Source organism: Hippopotamus amphibius, chromosome 15, assembly GCF_030028045.1.
Source record: "Hippopotamus amphibius kiboko isolate mHipAmp2 chromosome 15, mHipAmp2.hap2, whole genome shotgun sequence".
Lineage (NCBI taxonomy): Eukaryota > Metazoa > Chordata > Mammalia > Artiodactyla > Hippopotamidae > Hippopotamus > Hippopotamus amphibius.
The window spans coordinates 736264-745701 of NC_080200.1; the positions used below are offsets into that span (position 1 = coordinate 736264).

At 65.1% G+C, this 9438-nt stretch overlaps 2 protein-coding genes across 5 annotated transcripts; both read left to right on the forward strand.

Moving 5' to 3' along the window:
• Positions 1–634: 634 nt before the first annotated feature.
• Positions 635–5482, forward strand: CIRBP (cold inducible RNA binding protein). Of its 4 annotated transcripts, none has more exons than XM_057709938.1 (7): positions 635–752; positions 1824–1931; positions 2015–2121; positions 2224–2362; positions 2443–2524; positions 2640–2710; positions 5046–5482. In XM_057709938.1, the coding sequence occupies exons 2-7, from the start codon at positions 1829–1831 to the stop codon at positions 5048–5050; spliced, it is 507 nt and encodes a 168-aa protein (XP_057565921.1). In that variant the 5' UTR covers positions 635–752; positions 1824–1828; the 3' UTR covers positions 5051–5482. The 4 variants fall into 4 exon arrangements, with proteins under 4 accessions (XP_057565921.1, XP_057565922.1, XP_057565919.1 ...); XM_057709939.1 differs by having other exon boundaries at positions 2643–2710; XM_057709936.1 differs by lacking the exon at positions 5046–5482 and adding an exon at positions 3092–3854.
• Positions 5483–6322: 840 nt separating this feature from the next.
• On the forward strand, positions 6323–8950 carry FAM174C (family with sequence similarity 174 member C). The gene is made up of 3 exons (XM_057709444.1): positions 6323–6586; positions 7678–7794; positions 8581–8950. Coding segments are annotated over exons 1-3 (375 nt in total). The 5' UTR covers positions 6323–6329; the 3' UTR covers positions 8582–8950.
• The last annotated feature ends 488 nt before the right edge of the window (positions 8951–9438 follow it).

A 9438-nucleotide genomic window follows, 5' to 3' on the forward strand; every position in this document is an offset into this window, starting at 1 on the left:
GGGGGTGCCCCAAAGTTGGGAAGCAGGAAGAACTGGGGCCGCGAAGAATATTGGGGTCCGCGTAAATGGAGTTGCCTCAGCGTTAGGGTTTGGGCGGACTCTGGGGCCAATCACATCAAGTGGGGTATTCGGGAGCGTTGGGATTCGGGGAGGTCTGGGCTGTTGGTTATGCTGCCAAGTACATAAGGACTGATGTGGGGGTTCAGGTGAAGTTGGGGTGCCTGAGACCTGAATCTCGGGTGGGTGTGGGGACCTGGGTGAGGTCGGTAAGTCGGCAATTGCTGGAGCACGGCAAAAGCCGAGCTTCCAGCGACCCCCAGTAGATTCCCAGGAGGCTCGAGCCACTGGCAGCAGCCACCAGAGCCCCTTTGTTCTCCGCAACAGGCCGGGGGCGGACGCGCGGAAGTGGGTCAGCTCCGCCCCGCCGCGCGCCGGCCCCGCCCCCCGCGCACGGGCGGGGGACTGCGGACCGAGCGCGTCCCCGCCGGCCACTGTGCCACGCGCCCGCGCGCGGGCAGGGGCGGGGCCGGCGCAGGCCCGGCCCCCAGCTCATGAATATGAGGCACAGCCGCGGCCCTCAGGGACTTTGATTGGCCGACGCGGTGCGGGGGGCGGGCCCGGGGGGCGGGGCATGGCGAGGACGTACATAAGGCGGGCGCAGCGCGCCCCCCCCAGCACTCGCGCGTTAGGAGGCTCGGGTCGTTGTGCTGTGCCGTCTTCCCGCCTGCGCCAGGGACCTGCCCGACTCAGTGGTGAGGGCCCTGGCGGCACCGGCTCCACGGGCCCGGGGCGGCGGGCGGCCTGCGGCCGGCCGGACGAGACGGGGCGGCAGCGGCACGCCCCTGGGCGGGGGCGGTGCCGGGGCGGGCCCGGGGTGGAGTCCGCCCCGCCGGCGGCGCGGGGCAGCGGAAACCGGGCCGAGCCGCGGTCGGAGGGCATCCCCCTTGGGCCAGGCTCGCCGCGAGCGGGACACCGCCGCAAAATGGCGGCCGCGAGCGCGGAGCTGCGCCCAGCGAAATGGCGGGAGCCCCGAGTGCCCGGATGGAGTGGCGCAGGGTGCGCGCGGGGCGCATGCGCGCGTGGGCGGGGCCGGGCTGGGGCTCCGCCCCGGTTTCCCGTGGAGTCGTGCGAGGGCCACACAGTCCCGGTGCCATACTTCCCCCCTCCCCCGCCCCTCCCGCCCAAGTTTGGGTCCCAGCTGCGTGGCTGCAGGTCGCTTTCTGGCCTGTGTTTCGGAGCCATTTAGCGGAGGCCCCCGGCCCCTAAAGGGTGGGTCTAAGCAGCGCCCCACAAGCCCGCCCCGCGTTGCCGTCCCGGCGCAGAGCCCCCGATCCCCCTGCACAGCGACCTGCAGTGGACCAAGCACTTTGCCACCCCGCGCCCCCGATGGTCGGGTTAGGAGTTAGCGCCACGCTGTTTGCAAAGGGCAGAAACCAAGGTGTACTCAGCCCGTGGCGATGGTGGCCTATGCTTTCCTGCAGGGTCCAGCCCTAAGTGTCCCGGGAGGCCGTCCCCTCGTAGCCAGGCAGCACTGAGGAGTACTGCAGAACCACCGTGTGTCCCTAGCGTTCAGAGAGACCCTGGTCTGGGCGGGGGGCGGAGGTGGCCCCGGCACAAAGAAGGGGCAAGAGGCCTGAAGTGATGAGGGAATTAAGGATTTGTTTAAATTCAGTCCTGGGTGTGGGTTGGGGATGGTTAACGGGCAGAAAAATAATTTCCCAAGCCCCCCCCCAGCATGTGTTACTTGTAGAAAGTAAAATAGGGAGGGGTGAGTCTCAGGGCCCCTGCAGGACCTCTGAGGATTTCGATGGTGTCTGCCACAGGCACCATGGCATCAGATGAGGGCAAGCTTTTCGTTGGAGGGCTGAGTTTTGACACCAACGAGCAGTCATTGGAGCAGGTCTTCTCAAAATACGGACAGATCTCGGAAGGTGAGGCTGGTGCCAGGCGGGCGGCTGCGCGGGGCTGCTCACGGGGAGGGCCGGTGCTGACCGAGGATCTCTGCCCTGCACAGTGGTGGTCGTGAAAGACAGGGAGACCCAGCGATCCAGGGGCTTTGGATTTGTCACCTTCGAGAACATCGACGACGCCAAGGACGCCATGATGGCCATGAACGGGAAGGTGAGGGGCGGCTGCTCTGGGGTCCAGGGGGTCCAGAGGGTCCGGGCTGCGGACCGAGGGTGGGAGCTGCAGAGGCTGACCGTGTCCCTTTCTGGTCTCCAGTCCGTGGATGGACGGCAGATCCGGGTTGACCAAGCTGGCAAGTCGTCTGATAACCGGTCCCGTGGGTACCGCGGTGGCTCTGCTGGGGGCCGGGGCTTTTTCCGCGGGGGCCGAGGCCGGGGCCGTGGGTTCTCCAGAGGTGAGTGCCACTCTGAGGGACGAGCTGGGGACGCTGTGGCAGGAGCCGACGCTCATTTCTCTTTCCTCTTCCTCCCATAGGAGGAGGGGAGCGCGGCTACGGGGGGAGCCGGTTCGACTCCAGGAGTGGGGGCTACGGCGGCTCCAGAGACTACTACAGCAGGTGCGGGAGGGGGTCCCTGCGCGGCGGGCCTGGGAGGCTCAGTTGGACGGTGGCACGGGGGCTGGTGGGAGTCCCCTGAGGTGTCCTCCAGCACCCACCTGTGTGTTTCCTGCAGCAGGAGTCAGGGGGGCGGCTACAGCGACCGGAGCTCGGGCGGGTCCTACAGAGACAGCTACGACAGCTATGGTAAGTGGCGCTCCGAGGGCCTGTGGTGGGAGCGCAGTGAGCCTCGGCCCTCTTTGCGGGCAGCGCTCAGGCCTGGTCACTGTGCTCGCCCCGTAAGGGACGAGCCTGCCCTCTTGGGTTTCAGTGCGAGCAACCACTTCCACCACAAAATGTAAAGGCCGAAGCAGCCTGACCGAGGAGGAAAGGGAGAGCGAGGGCCCGCAGAGCAGAGCAGAGCAGGCAGCATCCGTGCATGTGGGCCGCGCCCGCCACCCTCAGCTGTGGGAGGGGTGGTTCTCCCGAGCCCCCAGGGCCGAGCCCCCAGGGCCAGGCCGGGCGTGGAATGCTGCCTCTCGTCGTGTGCTTCAGCGCCTTTACACTGTGCCTGCTTCTTGTTCTCAGCTACACACAACGAGTAAAAATTCTTCCTGCTCGAGATCGTCCTTCCAATGGCCGTATATTTAAAGAGTTTGGGAGCTCCGCTGAGTCGTTAGTGTGCAGTGACCACACCTCCTGCACCCCCTTTTCTAGTCTTACTGGTTCTGATCTCGTCAAACACAGCCTGACTGCTTCCGGCCCCCTGATGGCCTCGTGACTACACTTTGCTTTTTAAGGACGCGCTGTACGTTTTTGAGGGTTTTAAAAACCTTGTGAAAGGCACTTCCGGTTTTACTTTTACCTTTTTATCGTGAGCCAAGAGTTTTTTTAGAAAATCACCACGGGTTGTGAGGGTTTTGTTTTCGATTTTGGTCGTGTTGCCCTTTTTGTTTCTCTTTTTAGTGGGGTCGGCCCCACGGAGTTGGGTGTCCTGAGTCACTTCTCTTTGAGATTGAACAGACTCTGAATCTGCTCTTTGTCGGAAGCTGAGCAAGCTGTGGCTTTTTTCCAACTCTGTGTAACGTTTCTGAGTGTAGCCTGGTAGGACCATGAGGGTGGCAGCAAAGGCACCCAAGCTGCCCCGGCCCGGGCACCCACCCGTCCTGTGTGACCCACAGTAGACGTGCAGACGTCCTCGAGAGGTTCTTGGAAACGTGTATTTATATTGTCCTTTTTTACTGGAAGACGTATGCATATCCCATCGATGTTGTATTTGAAATGGTGAAGGAATTCTTGTACGCAGTTTTCTTTGGCTTCACGAAGCCGATTAAAAGACCGTCTGAATGAACTTCGCTCTGACCATCTCCCTTTGATCGCACCACACGTGCCCTGCAGGGCTGGAGGCAGGCAGATGTGAGCAGAGGGCAGCTAGAGGACTAGCCCGCCAGGCCCGCCCGAGGTTGCCGGGAGCTAGAGCAGGAAGGCAGGGTCCGGGATGCTCGCCGGGCCCCGTGCCAGCCGAATGCCACTGGCCCCAGTTAGGTGAGCAGGTGGGTGTCGGGAGCGGGTTCTCAGAGTGCAGGGCCGCCCTGGGAGGCTCCTGGCAGTGGCAGCCGGAGGGCTCAACGGGAACGGGCAGCCTAGCAGGGACAGTGGACACGCGGGCACCCGGCGCGGACCTGGAGCACCTTAGTCTGAAAGCAGGCCGGAGAGCGGACGCAGACAGTGTCCCCGGGTGACCCCAGAATGACCGGCTCGTTAGATAGCGCTGCTGTTGCTTTACAAGTTCTGAGCGTTCTCTGCTAGCCTATGGAAGCTGCAGCCCCTCGGAGGACAGAAGTGTTGTGCGCCCAACAGAACCCTCTGAGACGCAAGCTGCTCCCTGGGCTAGCTCATATGTGGAGATAGTCCTGTAATTCGAGGTAACTCCTTTTCCTCGTCCGCATCCCTTCTCTTGTCGAGAGCTCATTTGAGAGTAAAGTCATGTACCCGGGGAGTGTTCCTTTGACGTTTTCGCTTTTCTATTTTTCTTTTTTTTTTTTTAAATCAAGTTAGAGCGAAAGGCAGACCCCGGCCGTTTGCCCTTCCTGCCTGCAGCCAGGCGAGCGGCCCGGGCAGTTGAGCCTCACCCGCAGGTTCCATCTGCAAGCAGGACTGCAGAGCACCAAACGCCCTGCCTTTTGGAATTTTTTGTTCATCAATTGACTGTCTTTTCTAGACCTCTTTGAGTCACACTCCTAAGTGGCTCTCTCTGATGTCTACTGCTGCCATGGCTTTTTTTCCCAGAGCCCGCGCCCATTTCTAAGCAGCTCCTTCCCAAGTGCGTAGCTGGCTCTGCTTAAGAGTGGAAGGTGGCCTGGCCCATCTGAAAGGCGCAGGCCCGCCCTGGGCACGCGGGTCCGTGATGGGGCCTCTTGGGTTGGCCCCGATGACTAGTTTGAGACCCTCCTAGGTGCTGTGGATGGTGTCGGGGGAGGCGGGAAGGAGCGGCTGTGAGCTCAGCCAGGATGTCAGGGTTAACACTCCTTTGCTTTGGCAGGTTGAATGGAAGCCAGTGCGACCCGGAAGGGTGACCTGAGAGCAGCAGTGACCTGGGGTCACTGTCCCAGGAGGGACTTCACCGGGGAGCGAGAGCCAGAGGCACAGCTGCCTGCCCTCGCGGCCCGTCCCCTGTAAGTGTGTCCCGGGGTGGGAGACACGTGGCCCTTTGGCCCTGGCAGTGCCTGGCCCTTGCGGTGGGTTCTCTCCTGGCTGAGAGACCCGTCGGGGGCAGCGTCTTCGCCTCCTGCTGGAGCAGCCCTCCTGCCACCCCCTCACCCCTCCTGTCTTCCCAGCAGGTGCTTCCCTGGCAGGGCCGGGGTGCGGGGCTTCAAGGTGCCCCCGGAGGACGGGCGTGTGGCGCTGGCTGGGCGGCCAGTCCTCACCCGCGATGTGACGAGACAGATGTGCAAGGCGTGTTTGAATAAAGGGATGGTGTGTCCACCCACAAATCTGAGTCTGGTGTGGGGTGCGTCGTGGAGGCCGGGTGGGAAGGGGTGGGGTCGGAGTCCGCTAGAGAAAGCCTCTGCGGGCCTTGGTTCCGGGCACGAGCTGGACCCAGACCAGGAAGGCCCGGACGGCAGTTCGTGGCCCGCCTGAGGAAGGAAGAGGTGGTCCCTCGGGTCCCCCAGCCGAGGTGGGAGCGGGCGTCCCCAGGGCCCGGGCTGAGGTCTCGGCGGAGTGACCCCGGGCACCTCCATCTTTGCCGCCCGCAGAGCCGGCCTTGCTTCCCAGGCGGGTTGTCCCCTGCCCTGGTCTTGGGGCGCAGGACGTTGGGCTTGAGCCCCGTTCCAGCTGCCTTGGGGCCGATTCCCTCAACTCCCAGGAGGGTGCGGCCGTGCGAGGCCCGGGTCCCCGCTCCCCTCTCCCGCAGGCTGAGTCTGGTCCCCTACGGGACTGCCGGAGACAGCAGCCGCCTCGCCGGTCGTCCGCGAGGGGGGCGGGCCCGGGGGCCCCGGGGCCGGGCGGGAGGAAGCCCGCGGGGCACGGCGGCGCCTGATCTCGCAGCCTCCGACGCCGCCGGGCGTCCCTGTGACCCGCCCGCCGCGGGGCGCACGCGCTGGGCGAGAGGCGCAGACCCGCGCGCCGAGCCCTCGGGGGCGGGGCGAGCGCGGGGGGCGGGGGAACTCCCGGGCCGGGGGAGGGGAGGCGAGGGGAGCGGTCGGGGGCGGGCGTTTCCGGGCGCCAGGCCCCGCCCCCGCGGGCCATTGGCTGGCCTCGCCCCCGCGCCCGTGAGTGACAGCCCCTCGCGGGGGCGGGGGGCAGCCGCCGCTTCCGCTGGGCTATGGGGCCGCGCGTGCTGCCGCCGCGGCTCCTGCTGCTGCTGCCGGCGCTACTGCTACCGGCGCTGCTGCGCGGGGCCGAGGAGACCACGCTCTCGCTGCTGCCCGCCGCGACGAACGGGAGCCAGCCGGGCGCGCCGCACAACAGCACACACGCGAGGCCGCCGGGCGCGCCGGGCTCGCCGCTGCTGCGCTCCCTCTACGTGGTCTTGGGCTTCACGGTCCTGGCCGTGCTCTACTTCCTCATCCGGACGTTCAGGTGCGTCGGCCGCACGCCGCCGCCGCCCCGGCGCGGCCAATCCACGCTCGCCCCACGCCCCACGTGCTGCGGCGCCAGCGCCCCGCCTCTCCGGCGCCGCCGTCATGTGGCTGGCGGGGCGGGGCGGGGCGGGGCGGGGCGGGGCGGGCCGTCACGTGACGCGTCGCTCGGTCGTGTCGGGGGCGCTGCCGCCAGGTTCGCAGCCGCAGCCGCGGAGGCGGAGGGCAGCGGGGCTCCCGGGGCGCCTCTGCGGCCCCGCCGGCCGGGCCACGGCGAGCGCAGCGCGCACCCGCCCAGCCTGCGTCCGCCGCCCCGGCTCGGCCGCACCCGTCCCCATGGTTACTGCCCGCAGCCCGCTCAGGGCCGGACGGGAGCCCGCCCGCGCGCCTGGCGCCTCCTGCCTTTGCAGCCCCGAGCTGGCCGTGATCATCAGTGTCTAGGTTCTGCCCCCGCTTCTCCCAGGAGTTGAGGACCCTCTTGCCTTCCCCGCGGCACGCGCCCTGCCTGGTGCAGGCCCGGGGCCCCCTCCTCAGGCCCCTGACATCCCCGTTTGGCTTCCTCTCGGGGGTCCTTTGTCACACAGAGCTGGCCGTGTCCAGACGCTCGCAAGGGGCCCTCTCTGCTCCGTTGGCACTGCTGTGGCTGCGTGGTGCTCGTCTCCCAGCTCAGTACGTGCTGCGTCCGTCCCAGAGGCTCCCGTGCTCTCCTTGGTGGCAGTTAGGAGCAGGGGCTTCTGTCCGGGACCGCCGTTCCCTTGCCTCTGGCAAACCGTCACTCTCTCCCTGACACTCAGTCTTCTCCTCCGTGAAATGTAATTCCAGGGCTCCCCTCGCCCCTGGACTCCTAGCCCAGGGGTCTCCGCGCTGGGGGTCTGCCGAGGGCAATGTCCACCTCCCGTTATTGACATAAGAGCAACTGATCACCCTCGTGACCATCATGGGAAGAAACGCAGTGAGAGTGGGACGGTTCCCAGCAAATCTCGGGGGGTCGAGCAGAAGAAGATTATTGCAGAAGGTGGGAAGCGGGGCAGGCTGTCAGCTGCGCAGAAGGGCCATGAAAGGGCCGCTGAGCGAGCCTGGGCCTGCTTCCAGGTTGAAAAAGTCGCAGCGGAGGAGGTACGGGCTCCTGGCCAACACCGAGGACCCCACCGAGATGGCCTCTCTGGACAGCGACGAGGAGACCGTCTTTGAAACAAGGAACCTGAGATGGTAGGGCAGCCCTCCGCCCACCTTCAGGGGCTCCTTGGGTGGGGGCGGGGTCAGCATGACAGAGTCAGGAAGGCTGCTGGCGGGTAAGGTCCTCCGCGCTCTCGGCACCCAGCAGCGCTGGGGCCTGGAGTGGGCACTGGCTTTGCCGTCACAGGCTGTGTGGCCTCGTTCGAGACTCGTCTGTCTCCCAGTCTCAGTTTCCCATTTCTTAAAGATGGGAACGAGCTACAGCGGTTGAGTCGGTAGGCACGTTCCATGGGCCTGACCTAGAAGGCCAAGATCAATGTCAGAGATGGAAAATGAACTGCGGGGTGCTACCACAGATCGGGGTGAGGCTCAGAGACAGCCTTTCCATGGCCTCAGACCTGGGAAGAGCATCCTAGGCAAAGGGAAGGGCAGAGACAAAGAAACAGGGCTGACAACGGAGGTGACCCAGGGACCAGTGGGCGCAGGGCCAGTGACGGAGCCTGAGTGGGGGAGCGATGGCCTTTTTCTTAAGCCCAGCGTGTTGGGGCCTCAGGCACAGAAGTCAGGAGACCACAGGATGATTCTGACTTTGCAGGTCTCCCGAGGGAGGTGTGGGTATAGTCTAGGAATCTCTCTGGTTTCTTCATCGCCTCCCCCCTTTTCTCCCAGGCAGGGAGTTAGGGCTGGCAGGCTGGGGGTGGAGGCTGGGCAGGTTAGAGGGCTCCTGTCCAGCGCCGGAGCCTCAGGCACAGCGGAGTGGGAGTGGGGCAGGGCGGGCTCCCTGCCACACACTTCTCATCTCTTACTCCTCGTTTCCAGATGTTCAGGTCGGGAAGGCAGCACTTCCAGTGGCCCTGGGGGAAGGACCAGAGACAGGGCCTCTCCCATTGCTTGGAAAGCCCCACCGATTCCCCTGCCTGACCAGAGAGCTTGTGTGGGGCCTCGCACGCCCGCTGGAAGCCATCTCAGCCCTCCACCCTGGACAAGACTGCCCAGGATCCCCAGTGGAAGCCAGAGGGGCCCAGCAGCCCCACGCAGGACTCTGAGGTCCCCTGGCCACAGTGTAACTTGTGCCGCTGGCCCTTCCCGATGGGGACATGACAGCCCCAGGCTGAGGCCTGGCAGGTGGGTGGGCTGGGGGCCTGGCTGGGAGCACCCTACTCCTGGGCTGGGGACAATAAAGGCAGCAGTGGTTCTGTAGCTGGTACCCAGCTCCACGGCTCACAGGTGGGGGATGGGCAGCAGACCCCGACTCCACGTGGGTCTTAGTCCTCCGACTTATGACCATTTGGCCCTTCCGCAGCTCTCCAGAGGGTCCTGTGAGGAATCCCGCAAAGGAGACGAATAGTTGGGGGAGACCTACCCCCGCCTCCCTGAAAAAAGACCCTGCCGGTCATTGTCTCTGAGCCTAGAGAGGACTCCTATTCATCTGTCAAAGCCCCTGCTCAAGGGCTCCCCCTTCTATGTCATCTTCAGCCTGGGGCCTCTGGCCATGCTGTCTGCCTCCCACACTCACACCACTACTTCGGGGACGTTTCCCATGGCACACCAGGCTGCAGTGTATGGGTCTGGAGCTTTCTGCAGCCGCAGGCTCCCTGTGCCCGCCCTGCTTCTGTCCCATCAGTGTCTTGTGGAATCACTGATGAACCTGATCCCCTATCCCAGGTAACTGAGACT